This window comes from Trichechus manatus, unplaced genomic scaffold, assembly GCF_000243295.1.
Source record: "Trichechus manatus latirostris isolate Lorelei unplaced genomic scaffold, TriManLat1.0 scaffold00126, whole genome shotgun sequence".
NCBI lineage: Eukaryota > Metazoa > Chordata > Mammalia > Sirenia > Trichechidae > Trichechus > Trichechus manatus.
Genome location: NW_004444062.1, coordinates 1270726 through 1294766, shown reverse-complemented (window position 1 = coordinate 1294766; position 24041 = coordinate 1270726). Strand labels below are relative to the sequence as shown.

Here is a 24041-nt window from a genome sequence, read left to right as displayed (position 1 = left end):
CAGTGTTTTCCATTAGCAGAAGTGGGAAAGCAAAAGCTCTATCTCTTCACAGTCTGTTAAAAAGTTATTCTTTAGCAAAACTACTTGAGCATGAAGCTGTAGGTGGAAAAGTCATCTTATACAATGTAGATTTACTAACTGATGATTTAATAAGAACTATTATTGACAGCTATGAGTCGGAATTGACTTGACGGATGATATTGATAATTCCATGCAGACGTGTAACATGTTCACTGCCCTTTTAAGAGAGCTTCTATTGAAAGTGAAAGGGGGATTCACTACTTAGGGGACACTGAGCTTGTGTTAATGAGCTTGTGGACAATTTGGAAATGGATAGTGCTCATGGTTGCACAACAAGATGAATATAATTAATGGCATTGAATTGTACATGTAAAAATGTTGAAAAAGCAAATCTTTTGTTTTATATACATATGCATATATATATATATATATATATATATATATATATACATACATACACACTTACCATAATAAAAAAGAAAAAGAGAAAAGCAGAAGAAATACACACTGTGAGGAGACTATCTTACGCACTGAATTTTGACTCCACATTTTACCTTTGGCCTCTACCCTGGAAGATGAACCAAAGACATGTTCCTGCTGCTAAGATCCTTTTTGACACTCACCATTGGCTTCAAACTTCAAGTCTGTCATTTCCTTGCCCCATACTTATTTTCTGTTTCATTGCATGCCACTTTCTTGCACTTGTCCTGTTAAAGAGTCCACCATGGCCATTTAATATTTAAAGGCTAGGATCAGTTTGCAGGTTTTAATTTAAAGGTAACCATAGCACACACACACATTCATTATTAATAGCAGAGATGCACTGTTAGTTCTTGAGAATCTTCTTTCCTTTCGATGTTAGCTTCATATGAGTGCTGCTGTCACTAGGATTGAGTTCTGACATTGTTATGTGGCCAGTGGACTAGTACGATAACAACGGATCCAGAGTGATGTAAACTGTTCATGTGGGTAGATGTGACCATGTTAAAACGGGAGATGAAGCCGGAAAATGACAGGCCACGCAGAGTCCGATTTCGGATCGCATCATCTCACAGTGGGCGAGTTCTGAAGGAGGTGTATGATGATGGTCAGCCTTCAGGCTCTCTGGACTCTGAGTGTGCCAGTATCTGTGGGATAGATGGACTAAGTGAGCCTGATGGACAGCAAAATGGCCACATAGGATCAGAAAGCGACAAGCATGAGAATGACCAGGATAACTTGCTGGTGTTAGCAAGGGCTGCCAGCGAGAAGGGCTTTGGTACAAGAAGAGTCAACATTTTAAGCAAAAATGGCACAGTCAGAGGTGTCAAATACAAAGTGAGTGCTGGCCAAGCTCTATTTAACAATTTGACCAAGGTGATGCAGGTAAGTCATTGCATTTTCCTCTTCTTGAGCTTTGCTCCTAACTCACCTGAGCACCTTTCTCTTCTCCAGTTTAGAGCAAGCCTCTCTTCTTCATGAGTCCTACATACTTCATGAGTTAGGGCTCCACTCCCCCATCCAAGATACTGTCCCATCAGGCAGGATTAAAAACAGGGTCATTACACTTAGCAAACTAGACCGACTTCTCAAAGCCAAATTTCTACCATTTAACTTTCCGATGTGCAATGACTAAGATAGTATATCAATTTCTTAGCCAAGAGAGAAGACAGAACTATAGTCTACAAAACCTTTGAGCAAAACTGAAAAGTTAATTTGCAGCTTATCATCCTTAAAACACCATTTTAGCGTTTATTATCACTTCTATAGATATTTAAACCAGAAACCATTGAGTATTTACATTCAGTGGGGTTGGATTCAGTTGGAATCTTATGAAGTTATAAAGGTTAATTTTGACTTCCTCGCATTACTGAGAAGGTTGCAGATTTGGCTGAGGTCTTTTCTCCATTAATTTGCCCATAAGAGCTCTATAGCAAGACTTGAAAAAACTATTTGTCTATAAATGCACAGAAAGAGTTCCAGATTTTATAGTAATTACCCTTCATGATATGATAGATTCTGCTCAGTAATATAGGAATATATTATTTAGGTGTTGGGGCCTTTGGCAATGATCTAATGTCAAAACAAATTTTAAAAATGCCTGAAAGGACTGGAAAAATGATTTGCTGTTAAAAACAGGCATCATTATTTCAGGAATGCAATTCATAATCACTATCATTAAGGTAGCACACCAATATTTTTCATTGTAATACTGTTTTATCTTATTCTCAATATTTAAATAAATGATCTCTTATGATGAATTACTCAATGCCTCTACATTGTATAAGGATTGGGGAATTATGGAGAGAGGGGATTTTAACAAAATGCACTTGACTTTTTTATTTTAAAGTAAGTGTGTGAAAAGATCACATCATGAGATTTTTAAATAAAACAGATTCAAGTTTTTGTTAAAGGTTAAAAACAGTTAAGACTAAAGGTTCTTCTCCTATATACAACTTATAAAAAAAAGAATTTTACAGATTGGAAGGGGGTTTCAGAAGCAAAACTAGAAACTGATGACTATGTTTTCATAAGGTGGAAACAATCTTGTATAGATTTCTAGAGTTATGACTATTTTGCTAAGATAACCTTAGTGGCGTCTGAGTTTCACGTGGTGCAGAAATTATTATTGCTCAGATGTACACCGAAGCTCTTTGTGTCAATTAAACTTTAAAATGTCTGTATTCATTGTAATTAGCTTACGTTATCATTATTTAAATTTCTTCATGATTTGGAGAGTTGTTCATGAAACTACTATACTAGTTTTTAGTATTTTGTTTGATTCAAATTTGTTTATTTATACCTCCTGAAAAGCTATCATTTATAAGTAAATATTTTAAATCTTCAAAACCTACAAGAGAAAAACTATTCTCCTCCCTATGCTTTTACCCTGGTAGTGCTATAAACCCATAACAATTGAACAAATTCCAAAGTCAAAATATTAATACTAGATTAAGTTACAATATTTACTTGCATAGTTTTTCTATGCATAATTCTCTCAATCTCTTTTTGAAGAAAAAAATTGTCGTTATTATTATCCATTTATCCTCTGCTTTGAAAGGGCAATAATAGTTACTAGCAAAGTCCCTTCAAGCTCTTTGGTATTTTTAAGGTTTTTCACTTCGTCCTTCTTTATAATGTGGGTAAAGTGATAGGCATATTGTAAGTACGTACCAATTTTGGTTATTATGGATTGAATTATGTCGCCCCAAAAATCTGTCAAATTAGCTAGGCAGTGATTCCCAGTATTTTGTGATTGTCCACCATTTTGTCATCTGATGTGATTTTCCTATGTGTTGTAATCCTTCTCTATGATGATAAAATGGGATTAATGGCAGTTATGTTAATGAGGCAGGACTCAATCTACAAGATTGGATTGTATCTTCAGCCAATCTCTTTTGAGATATAAAAGAGAGAAGTGAGCAGAGAGACATGGGGACCTCCTACCACTAAGAAAACAGTGCTGGGAGCAGAGCACATCTTTTGGACCTGAGATTCCTGTCCTGAGACACTCCTAGACCAGAGGAAGACTGGTGACAAGGACCTTCTTCCAGAGCCAACAGAGAGAGAAAGCCTTCCCCTGGAGCTGGTACCCTGAATTCAGACTTCTAGCCTCCTAGACTGGGAATAAATTTCTGCTTGTTAAAGCCATCCACTTGTGGTATTTCTGTTACAGTCACACTAGATAACCAAGACATGGTCATCATCAATCGTCATTATCATGTGAATGTCCTCTGAATTCTCCAGCAGAAAGCAAAACTTAAAGGAGCTTCTGTACTTGGATTAGGGCTGATATTTGCATTATTCTAGGGGGCTCCATTCACGTTGTTGTCTGAGTGAATGGCACCCCTTGGAGTTGTGTAATACAACCTACACAGCATTATATGGAGCTGACTTGGATGCCACTTACGGAGGGGTATGTGTGTGTATGTGGGTACAAGTGTGAATTTCTCCTTGCTGACTTAGGCTGGGTTCTCTAGAGGAGCAAAACCAGTGAAGTGTATTTATATACATACATATATAGAGAGAGATAGAGAAAGAGAAAGAAAGAGATTTATCTCATGGAAGTGGCTCACACTGTTGCAGAGACTGGCAAGTCTCAAGTCTGTGGGTCAGGTATCAAGCTAGAGGCCTCGCCTGACCCAGGGGCTGACAAATCCAAGATCAACAGGACAGACGGTAGGCTGCTGGCTCACAGGTTGCAGAGGCCGATGAATCCTAAGATCAGCAGGCAATATGGCAAGCTGCTGGCTCAAGTCCCAAGAACCAGAGAGTAGATAATGAATGATGAGCTGGATGCAGGATTCAGAGTGAGCAAAAGCCATCGAACTTTGGCAGAACATCCATATATATTGGATGCAGGCCATACCCCCAAGGAAACTCCCCTTACAACTGATAGGCTGATCACATCAGATCACATCATGGAAGTGATTACATTATATCACAAAATGGAGGATAACTGCATCATTACATAACTGCCAAATCACTGAGAATCATGGCCTGACTAATTTGCACAGAACCTTAACCACCACATTCTTCATCTCTGTATTTTTTTCCATATCGTTTGGGAAGAAACTGTAACATAGCAATATCTCCCAGGGAGAAAAAGTGGGAAGTTGTCTCTTGGATATTTGATTAAGGTTCAAATTCATAGCCAATTTTATTGAAGCAAGAAGCTGTGATTGAAGAAACAGTGCAGTCTTTCTTCCTGTTTTAAGTTATAAAATCTTATAGCTCTCAACTTGAAACTTGAGAGGAAACCCTAAATGGAAAAAAAAAAAATCTTTTGAAGACCCTGTAAATCACTTTACTTCGTCTCTATTAGTTTCCCATTCTGTCCCTGTCTCATAAAACTTTGGCAGGTGCACTTCAAAAATTTCAACTGTGCAGAGAGTAGCCATTAAAATTATTTGCTAAAACATTTCACTCCTTAGCAGTACATATTTAGAAAGTTGTTCAAAAAGGGATACTAGAATCAATTTCCATTTTATTTGTTAATTTAACCAGTACAATTCTGGGTAATTGAAGACATGCAGTATTAATCAGGGTTGTTAAGGGTAGTGATGAAAAAAATGAGACAAAGAAAGAAAGGTCGCTTGGTTGATCAGGTGGGCTTTGTAGAGTGCAATACCTTCATAAATCACTAAAGGAGCCACAAACTGGTCTTGATTTTGGATCTGCAGATCCAGATACTTGAATTTACCATCTCCCCCAGAAATGACAAGTTACAATGTTTAAGAGGCCAATTTGGAAATCTTGAAAACCTAGAATGAAGAATCTAGTTGAGCCTGGAAATATGCATTTACTAGAAACTGGCTAAGTTGTTCTTACAGACACTAAAGTTTGAGAATTACTGTCTGTCATGGATTGAATTGTGTTTCCCCAAAATATCTGTCAACTTGGCTAGGTCATGATTCCCAGTATAGTATAATCGTCTACCATTTTGTCATCTGAGGTTATTTCCCTATGTGTTGTAAATCCTATCATTATGACTTTAATGAGATGGATTACCGGCAGTTATACTGATGAGATCTACAAGATTAGATAGTGTCTTAAGCCAATCTCTTTTGAGACATAAAAGAGAAAAGTAAGCAGAGAGACATGGGGACCTTATACCACCAAGAAAGCAGCGCCAGGAGCAGAGTGAGTCCTTTGGACCTGAGGTTCCTGCGCTGAGATGCTCCCAGACCAAGGGAAGACTGATGGCAAGGACCTTCCTCCAGAGCCGACAGAGAAAGAAAGCCTTCCCCTGGAGCTGCAGCCCTGAATTTGGACTTCTAGCCTCCTAGACTGGGAGAGAATAAATTTCTGTTTATTAAAGCCATCCACTTGTGGTATTTCTGTTACAGCAGCACTAGATGACTAAGACACTATCCTAGAGCACAGAAGGGAAATACATACAGTTCCCTGGGTTATTTAAAAAAGGCTTTAATATTATTTAAGTCTTCAGTGTTAGTGAGGAAAACTAAGAAGATTGGTGTTGATCTATGATTTGTTCTTCTGATCATCAAGTTAGATCACTAGGAAGGTCTTTCCTGAGCCATTAATGAGTAAAGGGTATTCTGACAGACACGTTTCCTATTGGTATCCTAATTTATCAGTTGGTTGGTTTGGGAAGAGGTCCAGGAATCTTATCAGTTCTGTTTTACTACACTTTAAGAAATTCTGCAATAAGGATATTTCTGTCTAGATGAATTATTTTGCTCCTTATTGCTCGAAAAATTTAGAAAACGTTTTATTTTTTTCTTTTAAAATTAGTTACTGATTTCTCATGCAAGACAAATTACAAAACCACTGTATAGTTTATAGCTCTCATCAGTCCGTTTTCATGATTACATTTGAAATACATCTTGCCCTTAGCAGCAATGTATTTCCAGAGTCTTATAGGTTGAGTCAATGATGCAGATAATTAAGGTAGTTCTTTTGGTTTATTTTTGTTAATTTATCCCTACATGATTAAATTTCAGACAGTGATCTTTTCTTGACCTTACCCTCAAACTTTGTAAGTATATTCTGTTAGACACTTATGCTATAATTTCCATAATTTGAATTCCCTCTCCTCCAAATTTAGAATTATTGTATTAGAGAAAAATAGATGCAAAGAAGGATAATAATTACCATACATACTATATTTTGGTGGCTTCTTTCTAAGAACTCGAAAGTATAACTCCATCCATGTATTTACACATTTATCTTTGGCTAATGTGGGGGTATATATAAGCATTACAACATTTTAAAATTAATTAAAATGAAAATAAAATGCTTTTGAAGAAAATTTTCCAGTTTGAAAAGGACTTTTGCATGCATTGTTTTACCTAACTGTATTTAAAATTTTGTTAAGCAGGAAAATTATTATAATGCCTGTTCTTAGACAACTGAATGACAGAGAAATGAAATGTCTTGCCCAAAGCTAATAATATAGGAACTCTGCCTTTTGCTATTTTGGGTGTGTTAATTTTTAAAAGTATAATAATTTATGTAAAAACTCCAAATTTTACATTTTGAAATGTTATAATGAGAAATATGAATATTTATATGATTAAATATATCATGACATGGTATAATTTTTTTAAAGCATCAGTATTTGATTAGCAGACTTTGAATTTATCAGTTATTGAACTTCGAACTTCACCTAGGAGACGGCTTGAATTTCAGTTTTAAATTGTTATATTTTTAAATTTATAGCAAACCATTTTTTCTATGACAGCATTTGATTGAATTGTTTAATGAAATTGCAAGAGCTGACAGTGGAAGGGGATGGCTTGGTTACCTCAAGGAAGACTGCTGCTTAGCTTTGTTCAGTAACTTTAGGATAGATGGAGTTAATGAAGTTTCTGGCAGCACTTATCATCCATCTCTGGTTCACCGAATCTTGCTCTGATAATAGAATAACATTCTAGTGAAAACAAGGTGATACTCCTGATGACTCTTGGGTCTCAGTGGTTTATTTGGGCCCATCTGAAAACAACAACATTAATAACAGCTAATGATAATTAAGTATGGAGAAAATATTGAAGTTGTCAAGGATTTCATTCTACTTGGATCCACAATCAATGCCCATGGAAACAGTAGTCAATAAACCAAACAATTTATTGCACTGGGCAAAGCTGCTGCGTAAGATCTCTTTAAAGTGTTAAAAAGCAAAGATGTCACTTTGAGGACTAAGGTGCGCCTGACTCAAGCCATGGTATTTTCAATCTCCTCATGTGCATGAGAAAGCTGGACAATGAATAAAGAAGATCAAAGAAGAATTAATGCCTTTGAATTGCGGTGTTGGCAAAGAATATTGACTATACCATGGACCGCCAGAAGAACAAGCAACTCTGTATTGGAAGAAGTACAGCCAGAGTGCTCCTTAGAAGCGAGGATGGCAAGACTTCTTGTTACGTACTTTGAACATGTTATTAGGAGGGACCAGTCCCTGAAGAAGGACATTGTGTTTGGAAAGGTGGAGTGTCAGCAAAAACAAGAAAGACCTTCAGTGAGATGGAATGCCACAGTGGTGGCAGGAATGGGCTCAAACATAGCAATGATTGTGAGGATGGCACAGGATTGGGCAGTGTTTTGTTCTGTTGTACCTAGGGTCGCTGTGAGTCAGAACCCACTCAACGGCACCTAACAACAAGTACTTACTGTATGCCAAGGACTGTTCACATCATTTATGTGCATTGACATATTTATTCCTAACAGCAACCCAGTGAGGTAGTATCACTGTTAATCAAATAGTATAATTGGAGTGCCTCCTCTGTCTAAGAAACATCAAGTTGTAGGATTTAAAACTTTATTTGTCCAGGGAAATTCTTATGTAACATTATATTAAAGAAAGTATCTACTAATGGGAATATTGTTCTTCTGGATATCATTAAGCAGGCAAGAATACCTAGGACTTTTGATAGACAATTTCAACTGATGCAAGCAACTACACTAAAAAATTTCACTACTTGTCATCCAAAAAGAAAAAAAAAAAAAGCATCAAAGACGAGTTGGTACTACTGACATATTATTTATACACAATTGAAGGAATTTACAATTGATGGACCTTAGAGCCTTATTGGGCCCTGGTGGTGCAGTGACTAAAGCGCCCAGATGCTAACCAAAAGGTTGGCGTTCAAACTCACCAGCAGTCTACAGGAGAAAGATGTGTGACAGTCTGCTTCCATAAATACTGCAGCCTGGAAACCCTATGGGGCAGTTCTACTCTGTCCTATAGAGTCGCTATGAGTTGGAATCGACTCAACAGCATTGCATAGAGTCTTGTGACCACATTCCACATACCATCCCTTTGCAAATCTGGGTCACAGCATTAGGCCTCTGACACTGAGTAGGCCTTTTCATTGAGTTAATCTACTAAGTGAAATTCTCTTAAGGAGCTCTGATGACGCAGTGGATAAGCGCACAGCTGCTAACTGGAAGGTCGGTGGTGGTTCGAAACCACCAGCTGCTCTACGGGAGAAAGCTGTGGCAGTCTGTTTCTGTAAAGATTACAGCCTTGGAAATTTTCTTAGATGGTGGTTATTCTCCTTTTTTCCATCTCTTTTGGGTTTGAAGATTTCCTATACTGGATAGGAATAGAATTTGCATGGTTAAGTGTTGCTAGCTTGCTCCATTCCATTCTTTCTGTTGTGGGTTATCTTTTAACATTCCTTCAATCTTTCCTTTAATAACCATTTATTGCACATCTACTCTGTAGCTGACACTATGCTAGACAATGTGAGGAATAAAACCCAATTCCCGCCTTCATTGAATATTCAGTAGTGCATCGTGAATGGTTGTGTAAAGTAATTCCTGGCAGAATTCAGATACAAAACGTGACTTTCTTCCCCATCTCCTAAATATTCTTCTTTTCATGTTTCTTGTTAGTTTAAAGTACCCCTGGTACTCATTCTTCACTTTCCAAATGCTTACATTTTTCTCCTTGTAGTCTTTCTCTTATTAGATCATTACTTTACTGGATCCCTTCCTTATCTTTCTCATGGTACCTTTCTAATTTGGTTCTGTCTCAAGGCCCAAGAACTGGTGGGTAATCTGCATAATTAATGATTCTTACCTTGATCTTTTGAGTAGAAGTCAAGACTCTGACCATGAGCACCAACTTTTCCATGTCCTATGAATCTTATTGAAACTTTCTCTAATTGGTTCAGTAAGCAGCTAAATAGCATCATCTCTCATTCTGTCCTGTTCATCAGAACCCTTGTATCATCATGACATTTTAATTTATGGAAACTTGGTTTTAATTACTTGTAGCTTAATCCCATGAATCTGTCTGAACTCTGACTTTAGAACATGCTGAGGAAACCTAAGGATTCCACAAGATGACATGAAACTGCTTAATGAACTCTTACTGGCAGCACATGGCTACCCCATCATTTGGGAATTAACACCTGGTGTTTCCAAACTTAAAAAAAGCAACGTAACAGCAGGACTAGACAAACTTTCTTTTGGTAGTTTTCTCATTCTGGAAGAGTTTCTGATATTTTCTCTGAAAGCCTATAATTTAGATAGTGTATAAAACTCATATAAGCATTTGATAGTCTACAAATCTACATACTATATAAATATATCAATCCATCAATCATTATCACCTGGAAGAAATTTTAAGAAATTTTAGATAGAATAAAGTGTGTGCAGAAATTTTCAGTTAAGGGGATTTTATTTACGTGCACCATTCTACTCAACTAAGATTTGGGCTGTCTTTGCTCAGTTCTATTTTTATAATAATTCATTATCTCACCTAATTGCTGACAAATTATTTCTCTTCTGGAACATTTCATCAGGAGGGAAGAAATATTTGTGCATTTTGTTTATGTAACCCTCCCACACATTTAGTAAAGCAAATCATTAGTATTTATTTCTTTGATTTTTTTAAACAAAAAATGTTCGGCTATAGGAGAATAAATTGCTCTTTTTTGGTAGCTTTTATGCATTAATGGTATAGAACTAAAGATCTTTACTATCTGAAAACTATGAAAGCTTGAAATATTTCACAAAATGGGTACAGTAGTAAAGGCCAAAGTGTTAATTTGCAAGAGATAGTTTTTGTTAGGAGAAGAGAAAGTTCTGGGGAATTACAAGGTCCTGAGGAGTTCAGGGCATGTGGTTTATGCTGTAACAGACCAGTGGAAAGAGAATAGGGAAAGAGTCAAAGTACCAAAACAATGAGAATATATCTTAGTTAATGTCTTAGGCTTGATTCCCTAGAGAAGCAAAACCAGTAAGGTGTACAAATATACATATATATAGAAAGAGATTTATATTAAGGAAATGGTTCATGCAGTTGTAGAGGACAGAATGTCCTAAGTTTGTGGGTCAGGCTGGAGGCGTCTGTTGGTTCTTGTAGCTGTGGAGGCTGATGAACTCAAGATCAGCAAGTCAGACAGCAGGGTTCTGGCTCACAGGCATCGAAGACCTACAAATTCCAAGACTGGCAGGCAAGAAGGCAGGTAAGCTGCTAGCTCAAGTCCCAAAAACTGGAGGTCAGACGAACAGGCGGCAGCTGCAGCATCCAGAGTGAGCAAAAGCCCCTGAGCCTTGCCAGAAAGACATGGCACAAACAGAGGCTTGAAATGTGCTTTCATGGTTGGGCTTACCCTCTTGCATTTCTCCCTCCACTATAAGAAGTTTATGCTGAAGGAGGTCTGCTGGTCCTAGAAGAGTGAGAGACACAAAGAGCAGACGTGGCCCCAACTTACAGTTTGGAACCAAGCCCAACTTCGCTCTGCCTAGATCAGCCAAATGCCAGCCAACCCTCAAACATGTGAGCAAGACATAAATGCTTAATGTTGTATCTCACTCAATTTTGGGGTGGTTTGCTAAGCAGCAAAAGAAAAGTTGTACAAGCTCACAAATATTGAGTAGCTTACTCAAGCTCAACCAGCTGGTAAGAGATAGAAGTACCAGCATGTTTGACGCCATTGCATGAGCTTCTATCCACTAAGTAAGTAGTGTCCAACCATTCATCAGATACCTGGTTCTTCTATAAAATATCTCTGCCAAGGCCTTATTAACCCCTAGTGGGTATTTCTAGGGGAAAGGAGCATTCAGGGTTTTTGGCAGGACAAAGTTTCAAGTCTTCTCACCCTCCTGTGTGTACTGAACCTCCTGAAACTGATCATGATAAGATAGAGTGAAGGTCATCTGTCATTCACTTCTATTAATGTATCATAAGATGAAATTAATATTTTTGGTGACCACATCATACTGTTGACTCATTTAAACATTTTTTCTCAGTGATAAGATTCATGAGGTTAAAACTTTCAGCAACATAAAACATTAATTTTTCATTTATTATAATGATGTATTGTTGTTTCCTTTCTGTATTTATGTACAGGACTCTATATTTAACAAAATTTAATTTTGTTGTGTTAGTGTAGGCTGTTAAAATCCTTCTAGTTCCTGGTCTTTATTCTAGATGTTCCTTAGTACCTTATTGAGTCAATGTACATAGTTTTTATCATGGCAAATTATATTATGGAACAATATCAACTGAGTAAAAAGAAATTAACTAAAAGGAAATTAAGCACCCATATTGAAGTGGCAATTTTTTTTAGTAAATATTAAAAATCAATAAAGTTAAACGAATGGTCTTATTTCAACATAGAAAGAGAGAGACAAATGATGTATGAGTGGTTGTGACACAGACTATGTCAGCCTCAGGGGATTCAACTGATTTCCCCTTATTAGGTTCCTTAAGCTTGACCTTATATATTAATCTTATAGCCCCAGAAACCTTTTTTAAGAAGAGAGTCAGTCTTCCACAAAGGATCTTGCATGCTAATTTCTGTAATCCAATCACAATAGCAATGATCTTTGGGAAGAAGATAGCTCTTGGTTGTGGCACAACCATGCGTCTATTGAGTCAAGTTGGATCAATACCCAACAGTGTATGGCTTCTAGAGCTCATGGAGCTTAGTCCACAATGCAAAGTCAGTGGCCAGAGTCTAAAGGCTGATGATTTGCCTCTCAGAGTACTTGCTGCTTTTAACTTCAGGCCCAATACATACAGATATTTTCAGTTAGCAAAATTAGGAAATATATTACAAGGATAATACAAACCAACCAAATTTAAGGGATGGTAGTGAGTGATCAATAAAATCCTTTACTGAGGATACCGCTTCTCCTTCTAACTACATGGAAAACCAAATAATGGACGTTGGGGCATGGCTTCATAGATTCCCTTAATCACACCAGTCAGGGTGCCACCTTTCTCTCTTTGTAAGGAGCCCTGGTGGTGCAATGGTTAAGCACTTGGCTGCTGACTGAAAGATTGGCAATTCGAACCCACCCTCTGACTCCATGAGAGAAAAACCTGGCAATCTTCTTCTATAAAGATTACAGCCTACGAAACCCTATGGGGGCAGTTCTATTCTGTCATATGGTGTCACAATGAGTAGAAATCAACTTGACGGCACCTAACAACAACAATATATGTATATATTTTTCTAAGTTTGTGACTACTTCTGTACCCTCCAAAGCCAATGTTGCCTGACTCATTTACTCATTTACAAGTGGGCTTTCTCAGGGAGCATTGTGTACATTTCTGTAAAGGATTTTTGGAAGCAAAACTATATCCTCATAGGAGTCACTTGGTGGTGGAAGCTCATGAGAGCTAGGACAAATTGAAGTCTGTGTTGGAAATTATAGAGCTTCCTACTCATCCTGCACAAGGGTGGCTCCATCTCTCCTTCCCTTCCTGTTTTCTATTGGAGGTGTAAATATGATCTATAGCAGTACATGGCAGGAAATGACACTTGACTTCATTTCTATAATATCAGACTAAAAATGACTTTTAGCTTCTATTTGTAAAGATGGACAGGAAATTCTATATCAGTTATCATTGGAGCTCCTTTCTCTCTCAGTGTGATCTGCAAATTATGCAGGTTTTTATGGGCCTGAAAACCTAAGGATGGCACTGGCCCATGGATCCGGGTGCACATACTCTTCACCATGCCTCCTTCAGCCCCATGATACTACACTGATGCTGCCTGCAGTTCAGAAGTCCCTTCACACAGTTTCTCTCATTGGCTGCCAAATTTTTGCTTCTTCTAACTCCTAGGACTACCCAATTTCATCTCCTTTATGTCCAGACTCTTGAAGACTTAGCTCTATCAATTATTCCCAAGGGCAAGAGAAGACCCAAGTTTCTTGAACTCAAAGCCCTACTTTTCTTTGTGAGAGAAGGAAGAAACAAATACCAATGTTGTCTAGCAGCATCTTAAAAGATTATGCGGTCACTTCCCTTCCCTCAATGGGTAAGAACACTCTTGTCTGGAGGGAGATGACCTGGTTTCAGATGCAGAGTTTACTGTTCCACAGTTGTGTATTTTGGGAAAATTTCCTTAACTTCCCTAAATCCCAGTCTCTTCATCTGTAAAATGGGGATAATGATAGTAATTACTTTATATTAATTAAATGAACTATTGTATAGAAAGTATTTCGCATAAGTACTCATTTATAAGTACTCAAAAAAACTATTATTGTTATTATCCACCCCCAAACAGATTGCACATCTATTATTGCTTAGCACTGTGCTAGGCATTAAGGGTACAAAGATTATTAAAGTATGGTCTCTGTCCTCAAAAGGTCTAAATTCATTCTTACGAGGAAAAAAAGTGAATAGTTATTGTAAAACATGTAAGTGCTAACGAACTTATTGAAGGAGAGTGGAGGGACATCTGACTCAATTCTGCAAATCTTATAGGGATTCCTGGTCACCTTAACTAACATCTTTTAAAACTAGGGCTACATGGGAGGCCCTGGGCCATTCCTTTAAAAGGCATCATGGTTTTGCAAGCTTTATTGGCAGAGCTAATTTCCCTTTGTGAAATCTCAACTGCTGCCTCTAAACTTGGCTCAGCCTCTACCAGACAAACCTGTCTTTCTGTGGCCAATTCCTCTGTTCCAGATTCTGTCTTGGCTCCGGACCTTACATGGTTCTTTGTCTTGGATTCCCTAGTTTTAACCTCCTGTGTCTATTTGGCCAACTATTTGCCAGTCTAGTTCTGATGCCTTTGGCTCCATACCTGTGAGCTCAGCCAGCCACCCACGTGCCGGGTGTCTGAGTATTCCTCTATAACATCTGCTATTCTGAAAGCCTTGCCTGGTCCTTCTGGGTGGAGGTAACACTATCTCTTCCTTAGCAATAGTCTGGATTATTAATGGCTTTCAACATTAACCCAGGGAATTATTTCTATCTATACGGGATGTATTTTGCTATAAACCACAGGGTAGACTACTAAATGTGGATTAAATTACACAGAACTTTATCATATCATTTAATAAGAAATTCAGAGAGGTAGTTGCTGAGGTTGTTTAGTGGCTTAGCAATACGATTAAGGAATCTGACTTTTCCTATCTTTCTGCTTTATTGTCTTTAGCTTGTTTGAACCCTCATGGATTCAAGATGGCTGCCACAGCTTAAAGCCAGGCCAGAGTCAAATACAGAAAGGGAGGGGTGGCACATGAGAACTTTCTTTGCAGGTGTGTCTCTTTCATCAGAAAGGAAAAAACCAAACCAACATCCCCCCTCCCACCGAAACTTTCTAGCAGCATTTGCTCACATCTTATTTATCAGAACAGGGTGATAGGGCCAATCCTTATTATAATAGGATTCTCATTTTTAGCCTGTATGGTTGCAGAGAGAGAAGGAGGATGGGGGTGGAAACAGCTATGCCTGTCACATAACAGGCACAGTCACATAATGCCTGTTACACAGTTTTCCAAGAAATTGGGTTTGATTTAATTTTTATTAAATTACAAAAAAATTTAGTATTGGTCTTATTTCATAACCTGAGTACATTTTGACTTCTTTTTTTTCCTTCTATCTCTTGAATTTATTTTCCTCTTTTTTTTTTTTTCTCAGTATTCATTCCTCTTGAATACTGGTTGCCACCCATATTTTCTCAGGTCCAGAGAATTTTACCTGATGGATTTCTTTATTCTAACACTAAAATTTCAAAAACCTAAAATCATACTATCTTTTCTGTTAGCTGCATTGAGTTGGCCCCCAAATCATGTTGGGATCAAACCATTGTGATCAATAGGGTTTAGTGGCTGATTTTCGGCCATAGATCATCAGATCTTTCTTCCTAGTCTGTCTTAGCTTGGAAGCTCCCTTGAAACCGTTTCAGCATTGCAGCAACACACAAGCCTCTCCTGATAGACGAGTGGTGGCTGGGCTTGAGGTCCATTGGCCAGGAAACAAACCCGTGTCTCCACATAGAAGGCAGGAATTCTACCCCTGAACCACCACTGACCTCTGAAATGACATTAGGGTTAATTTCAAATTTCTTTTTATTAGCTAACAGTAGTAAAAGTTTTAGTATATTAGTTATCAATTATGTTTATAGTAGGGTGCTAATTGTGTAATTAAAAAAAAGTGCATGCCACATTCGACCTAAGAGGAATCTAAAACAGAAAGGAACTTACCCCAAACAGTGTGTATTGCTTTATTTTTTTTTCCCCTCTCGATCGCCTACATTAAATCACAAACAAAACACAGGGACTACAGAACTAACAGCTATTATTCCCACAGCTCCTTCCCTCGCTCTTGCCTCTGAAGCCTCAGGGGCCGCAGTCAGTGACGCAGAACTCATTTCACATTTGAGGAAAACAATGACAGAAAAGCTCCCTGCATGCAGAGCAGGGCAGGCCTACGCTCAGCAAGCCTTTCAGCAACGCTGCACCGGCTTTCCTGATTCTGCTAGTCACAAACAAATTAGTTTTTTTTTTAATTATTTAAAAGAATACTATTCATTTTAGTAATAAGAGCAAACATTGAATGCCTACATGTCACAGAAATCATCATAGGTATTTTGCTTACAATGCTATCTCTTTAATCTTCGTAGCAAATTTGCAATGTAGACATTATCCGATTATACAGATGATCAATGATATGAGCCGGTAACATCCCGATTTGATATAAAGGGCAATGAAAAGACAAAAATAAAACAACCGTTGTCTTCAAGTTGATTTAAATACATAGCTACTCCATGAGTGAATTATTGTGTTGGTGAAAAATATTGAATATATCATGGACTGCCCAGAATGCTCCTTAGAAACGAGGATGGAGAGACTTTGTCTCACATACTTTGGAAATATTATCAGGAGGGACCAGTCTCTGGAGGACATCATGCTTGATAAAGTACAGAAAAAGAGAAAGTGAAAAAGAGGAAGATCCTCAACAAGATGGGTTGACACAGTGGCTGCGATGATGGGCTCAAGCATAGCCAGGATTGCTGGATGGTACAGGCCCCAGTAATGTTTCATTCTGTTGTACATAGGATGGCTATGAGTTGGAAATGACTTGACAACACCTAACAACAACAACCACAACCCATGAGTTATAGAGTAGAACTGCTCCACAGAATTTTCTCGGTAGTAATCTTTACAGAAGCAGATTGTCAGGCCTTTCTGCTGTGGAACTGCTGGATGCGTTCAAACACCAACCTTTAGGGTAGTAGACGAACGCAAACCATTTGTACCAACCAGAGACTAATGAGAAGACATTTGTCCGGAAATGTTTTGGCCCTAATTTTGATCTGACCTTTGAAATTCCGTCTATTATTTGCCCTATTTACTGACTCCCGAGATCCCTTTTGTCTAAAGTTGGGTTCCTTAGATGCAGAATCTGAGATGAGATTCAAGGGAAAAGGAGTTATTGAGCAAGTACTCTCAGAGGAAAGAGAGTGAAGGTAACTGGCTAGAGCAGGCCAAGAAAACTAGGCAAGGTAGTGATCTTGGGGTGGGGGCATTGGTGGTTCAGTGGTAGAATTCTTTCCTTCTATGCGGGAGACTTTTGTTTGATTCCCAGACAATGCAGTTTATGCATGGCCACCACCGTCCATCAGCAGAGGCTTATGTATTGCTATGATGCTGAATAGGTTTCAGCAGAGCCTCCAGACTGAAACAGAGTAGGAAGAAAGGCCCAGTGATCTAATTCTGAAAGTCAAGCAATGAAAACCCTATGAATTACAATGGTCTATCATGGGGATGGATCAGGACTGGGCAGCATTTGTTTCATTGTGCATGGGGTTGCTGTGAGTCTGGGGCTGTCTCAATGGTAGCTAACAATGAAAACCAACAGTGATCTCAGTCAGATGCTAGCTTCAGCCTGGTCTTCCAAGGTACTCTGGAATACAAATTGCACCTTGGTTCCACCTTGAGGCATCGGCTGGCATTTTGAATTCCAGTCTGTCATTTGCCACTAAGGACCCATGGTGGTGCAATAGTTAAGCACTCAGCTGCTAACTAAAAGACTAGCAGTTCAAACCCACCCAGGGGCTTAGTGGGAGAAAGATCTGGTGATCTGTTCCCGTAAAGATTACAGCTTAGAAAATCCTGTGGGGCAGTTCTACTATGTCACATGAGTCAAATTCGACTCGATGGCACCTAATAACAATAATAATTGTCCACTGGCTGTTGTAGCATCCACTACAGTCCATCTCTGGTACTGCTCAGATTCACTTGCGTTAAGTTTACTCCATCCAGGCACAGTCTTGCTACAACTAATGGAAAAAATTACAGTCCCCACCTGGCAGTTGGTCTTGAAGCAATAACTGATACTTATTTTCTCCCACTTTCACTACCCAGTTCAGGTTCCCCTCCCCTTAGCTAGCACTTCTGCTCGTCCAGGTGACTTGCATGCTTGGGTGGCCCATAGTCTCTATGCCCTTATCAAGCAGTAGTGGCTGTACTTGCCCATTTATAGTTAAAACCAAGTGAGTTCCAGGAGATACACTGTAGTACCAAACACATTCCTTTCTGTCTTCTATTATGTAGCAGCAGTTCTAACTTCTCATGATGATCAGTGTCAATTACCACTGCCTATATAGAAACCCTGGTGGCATACTGGTTAAGAGCTATGGCTGCTAACCATAAAGGTTGGCAGTTTGAATCCACCAGGTGCTCCTTGGAAACCCTATGGGGCAGTTCTACTCTGTTCTTTAGGGTCGCTATGAGTCAGAATGGACTCAACAGCAATGGGTTTGGTTTTTTTTCTTTTTTTTTTTTTTTTGGTAGGGTAACTCCTTGTTATGTCTGTTGCTTTACTGGCAGGATAGCCCAAAGTGACCAGCTGTAGCTTTAAGCTTAGTGGGAATCTTATTGTGTCGCTAGGTGAAAGTGCTCTCTTCTGGGACCAAGGGCCTTTGACTAATACTACCTAAAGATGCAGGGATGGAAAGTACATTTCACAAGTAGATAACTGGGAAGGATGGTAAGTGGGACCATGCCTGTGTCTTCCCTTTGGTTCTTGGATCTATGAATTCTAGCTATTGGCAGTATAGTACCATATAATGGCCATTGGTTTAAGGTGTAAGGGGTATCTTGAAAGAATGATGCCCCTTTCCTGCAGGGTGTCATCTTCATGTTGACACATCAGCTATGTTTTCAAGATGCTACCCTAAAGCTCTGTCAGGTGGCAGGTTCTGGATGGAGTGGTACGTGGTAACCAGTGGATACCGTGTTCCTGTGCTCCTTCCTGTTCATGCAGTTTACTTGACCCCTCTGAAATGCTTGAGCCTGATCTTAGATAAATCACTTTCATTTTATGATGAATTCCTGCTAGACCTGCCTGAACTATGACTTTGTGTGTGTGACAGTATACTTCTGATGGGATCTGATAGATAGGTCTGGTGGTCTGGTAGGGTAGATACTCAGTTTCTACCAGGGTCTGGTGATGCTGGAAGCTGATTTTTCAAATACTATATAGTTATTTACTGCATATGACATGGTCTGAATCCAGAACCCTAAAGGTTGGTGTTGTGACTTTTCTACTGAGGCATGCCGGAGGGTTCATATGGTGCCTTTTGCTACCACAGACAACTGTAGTAATGTGGGATCTGCTGTGTTTTATAGGTCAAGACTCAGGGTTGTTTGTACTGCATCCTGGAGCTGTTGCAATGCCCTTCTTTCTGTGGGTCTTACTCAAAGATAGCAACCTTTTGTATCACCTAATAAATAAATACTCTGCTTCCAAATCATGAAGAGTCCTACTAAGCACTGTGTTTCTTACATATTGTTATTGTTAGCTGCCTTCAAGCTGGCCCCTGATTCATGGCAACCCCATGAATAACAGAACGAAACACTACTCAGTCCTGTGTCATTCCCATAATTGGCTGAGGATTGAACCATTGTGATCCAAAGGGTTTACACTGAAAGATTTTTGGAAGTAGATCAATTGATCTATATATCTGTCTGTCTATCTATCTATCTAGATTTACTTCAAGGAATTGGCTGATGGGATTCGTAAGTTTAAAGTCCGTAGGTCAGGCAGCAAGGTGGAGACTTCTTCAGGCTTGTATCCCAAGATCCTTAGGTCAGGTAATAGAAAGAGTGCAGAGTGGAGAGAGAGAATTCTGCCAAAATACCTGTTGATGCTCCGAAGGCAGAACACACCCTAAGGAAACTCCCTTTTCAACTGATTGATTACATTACATTAGATTATATTGTGGAGGGTTATTACATTACATTGTGGAACAGCAACTTGTCCAGTATTTGGTCAAACCACTGGGAATGGTAGCCTAGGCAAGTTGACACAAAAAATTAACCATAACATAGGATCTTTCATTAAAGCATTGCACTGACAAGCAGTGAGAGGCAGTTGCATTTTGATAGAGAGGAAGAAGGTGAGCACATTGGGAGAAAGGGGCACTGGATGCAGTGCTGGAAGTGCTCACTCATCTATACCAAGAAATTTGGAAGAGAGTTACCTGGCCAATTGACTGAAAGAGATCCATATTTATGCCTATTCCAAAAAAAGGTGATCCAAAAGAATGCAGAAATTATTGAACAATATCATTAATATCACATGCAAGTAAAATTTTGCTGCAGATCATTCAAAAACGATTGCAGTAGGGAACTGCTGGAAATTCAAACCGGGTTCAGAAGAGGATGTGGAATGAGGGGTATCATTACTAATGTCAGATGGATCTTGGCTGAAAGCAGAGAAAACCAGAAAGATGTTTACCTGTGTTTTATTGACTATGCAAAGGCATTCAACTGTGTGGATCATAACAAATTATGGATAACGTTGTGAAGAATGAGACTTCCAGAACATTTAATTGTGCTCATGCGAAACCTGTAGATAGAGCAAGAGGCAGTCATTCAGACAGAACAAGGGGATACTGTGTGGTTTAAAGTCAGGACAGATGTGTGTCAAGGTTGTATCCTTTCACCGTATTTATTCAATCTGTATGTTGAGCAAATAATCCGAGAAGCTGGACGATACGAGGAGGTATCAGGATTGGAGGAAGACTCATTAACAGCCTACAATATGCAGACCACACAACCGTGCTTGCTGAAAGTGAAGAGGACTTGAAGCACGCACTGACGAAGATCAAAGACTACAGGCTTCAGAATGGACTACACCTCAGCATAAAGAAAACAAAAATCCTCACAACTGGACCAATAAGCAACATCATGATAAATGGAGAAAAGATTAAGTCCTCATGGATTTTATTTTACTTGAATCCACAATCAACACCCATAGAAGCAGCAGTCAATAAATCAAAACACACGTTGCATTGGGCAAATCCCTGCAAAAGACCTCTTTCAAGTGTTAAAAAGCAAAGATGTCGCTTTGAGTACTAAGGTGCACCTGACCCAAGCCATGGTGTTTTCAACTGCCTCATATGCATGTGAAAACTGACAATGAACAAGGAAGACTGAAGAAGAATCGACACCTTTGAGTTATGGTGTTGCCGAAGAATATTGAATATACCATGGACTACCAAAAGAACGAACAAATCTGTCTTGGAAGTATAGCCAGAATGCTCCTTAGAAGCGAGGATGACGAGACTACATCTCACATACTTTGGACATGTTATTAGGAGGGACCAGTCCCTGGAGAAGGACATCATGCTTGATAAAGTAGAGGGTCAGCGAAAAAGAGGAAGACCCGCAATCAGATGGATTGACATAGTGGCTGCAACAATGGGTTCAAGCATAACAACTATCATGAGGATGGCGCAGGACTGGGCAGTGTTTCGTCCTGTTGTACGTGGGGTTCCTGTGAATTGGAACTGACTCGCCAGCACCTAATAACAACAACAGTGACCAGCCAAGGATCTTTTCTGTGGAAAGTGGCTGTGGTATGCTGGAGAGAGAATTGTTAGATATTCAAGAATTTTGCAAATCTGTTGTTAGACCGTTGGCAGTTTGAGATTGGACTTGGTGGAAGTATTCACACACTACAGAAATCAGCTAATGCTGCTAACCAGGAGTTTTTCTTCTTCTACCCCTGTAAGCAGTTCACCAGCACACCACTGGAAGTGAGGTTACTCAGGACTTTCTGAAGATAATATAAAAGCTGGAAGAGGTGAAGGGCCAGAGAGCCAAAAACCCAAACTGCACCTATTTAATAATTTATCCTGGAACCAGATCTAGTCCCTGCATATTTGCCTTTTCCTAAAATGTAATCAGGGAAGTACCATCTGGTAAGCCATTTTTTAACGCCACTATTGTTATTTCCTCATTAAAAAAACCATTTACTTCCTGGGTTTGGGTAGTAAATTTATGTTGCAGCAGATATAAAGAAACTGTCTCTATTTCACTTTCCATCCTCCAGTCTTGCCTTGGCTGATTCATATCTCATACAATTACAAATTTTATCTTGTTACTCCACTGCTAAAAACAAATCAACAATTGTCTGTAACATTCACATATGAAATAAAAATTCTTAGTCTTATGTATTAGCCTGAGTTCCTCTTGAAAGCAGAGTGTGAAACAAGCACTTGTGTGCAGGTTGTTTATTGGGGGGGTGGGAGGTTTGCGCTCCACTACTAACCTAAAGGTTGGTGTTTCAAACCCACCCAGCAGAGCTGTGGAAGAAAGGCCCGGAGCTCTGTTTCTGTGAAAGATTACAGCCATGAAAACCCTATGGAGCAGTCCTACTCTGGAACATGTGGAGCTGCCATGAGTCAGAACCTACTCCACGACAATGTTTTTTAAATTTAATCCTTGGTTCAGGAAGATAGAGGTATGGAGGAATGTGAAACAATGAAGGAGGAAAAGCCAATACAAAGTTCATTACTTACTGCCATGGAAAACTTGAACTTGGCCCTGCTGGGGCCGTTTGAAGAGAGTCTAGAATGCTTTTCAGAATCCATACCACCCAAGCAGAATGGGGAGAAGCATTTATGGACTCTTTTCTCTCTTGGTGAGGGTTGGTCCCAGGAAACCTCTATTTTCTGACTCTTATGGACTATTTATGCATATGTGTTGAGTGGGCTTCTGCCAGTGTCCCCCACCGAGGTGTTGGAGAAAATTGAGGACAGAAAGCAAAAGATGCATGGCACAAACTTGAGGAGAGTTTCTTTCAGTACAAGGTGATTTGATGCCCATGTGGAACTGTCTCTTGAAGTTGTGGCTGGAATGAGACGTGAGACAGAACAAAAGAAGCAACTGATCACTTGGCATATAAAGTTCTCCATAATTTTCTATTTTTAGACTTCTAGTCTCATCCCTTGACATATTCCCCCTTATAACATACATATCAGTACAGGTATCTGAATTGTACTTTGAGAGGACAGTGTGGTTCAGTGGTAGAATTCTTGCCTTCCATGCAGGAGACCTGGGTTGGGTTTCTAGCCAATGTACCTTATGCACAGCCACCACCTGTCAGTGGAGGCTTGCGTGTTGCTATGGTGCTAAACAGATTTCAGTGAAGCTTCCAGGCTAAGACGGACTAGAAAGAAAGGCCTGGCAATCTGCTTCTAAAGATCAGCCAATGAAAGCCCCATGGATCACAATAGTCCAATCCACAACCAATCACGGAGGTGGTACAAGACTGAGCAGCATTTCATTCAGTTGTGAATAGGATCACCATGAGCCAGGGGTACATTTTGATATTGCGATGGACTTCTAAACTGGGGCAGCACCAAGAAAGAACAACAACTCTACTTTGTCATTTTATATAGCTTGAATTTTTTTGTACATGCTGATCTCTCTTCTTGAAGTACTCTGTCCCACTGTCTTCTCATAGTTGACTTAACCTTGAAAACTATCCTCAGATGTAACTCTTTCCTGGAAGCTTTCAGAATCTCCCTGCCCCCAGCCCAGTACCCAATGGTGTTAAGTGCCTCTCTAGCTCTTGTAATTATAGCTTATTATAGCTCTGCGAGGGGCCCTGGTTGCACAATGGTTAAGCACTTAGATGCTAACCAAAAAAGTCGGCAGTTGAATGCCACCAGTGGCTGTGCAGAAGAAAAGACCTGGCAATCCACTTCCATAAAGATTTCAGCCTTGGAAACCCTATGGGACAGTTCTATTCTGTCATATAGGGTTGCTAGAAGTCGAAATTAACTCGCTGGCACACCACAGAAATATAGCTCTACTAAAGCCTTTATTGCAACCTACTGAAACTTTAATAACACAGAAATCTGTTTACTACTCAATCTTCCCCACAGGTTTGAGTTCCTTGAAGATAAGGACTCTATTTTTTTTTATTTTAATTTCTATGTCCTGAGTGCTCTAGCATAGCTCTTGACTACATAATAAATGTTTCATAAATACTTGTGGACTGAATGAATGACTACATTTTGCAA

The 24041-nt window shown here is 39.2% G+C and overlaps 1 protein-coding gene across 1 annotated transcript in view; it reads left to right on the top strand.

The window, feature by feature from the left end:
* Positions 1–904: 904 nt before the first annotated feature.
* GRXCR1 (glutaredoxin and cysteine rich domain containing 1) overlaps positions 905–24041 on the top strand; it is a 168124-nt gene continuing 144987 nt past the window's right edge. Inside the window, exon 1 of the mRNA XM_004384640.2 lies at positions 905–1386. Within this exon, the coding sequence (XP_004384697.1) occupies positions 985–1386 (402 nt within the window). The 5' untranslated portion in view covers positions 905–984. The remainder of the gene's footprint in view (positions 1387–24041) is intronic.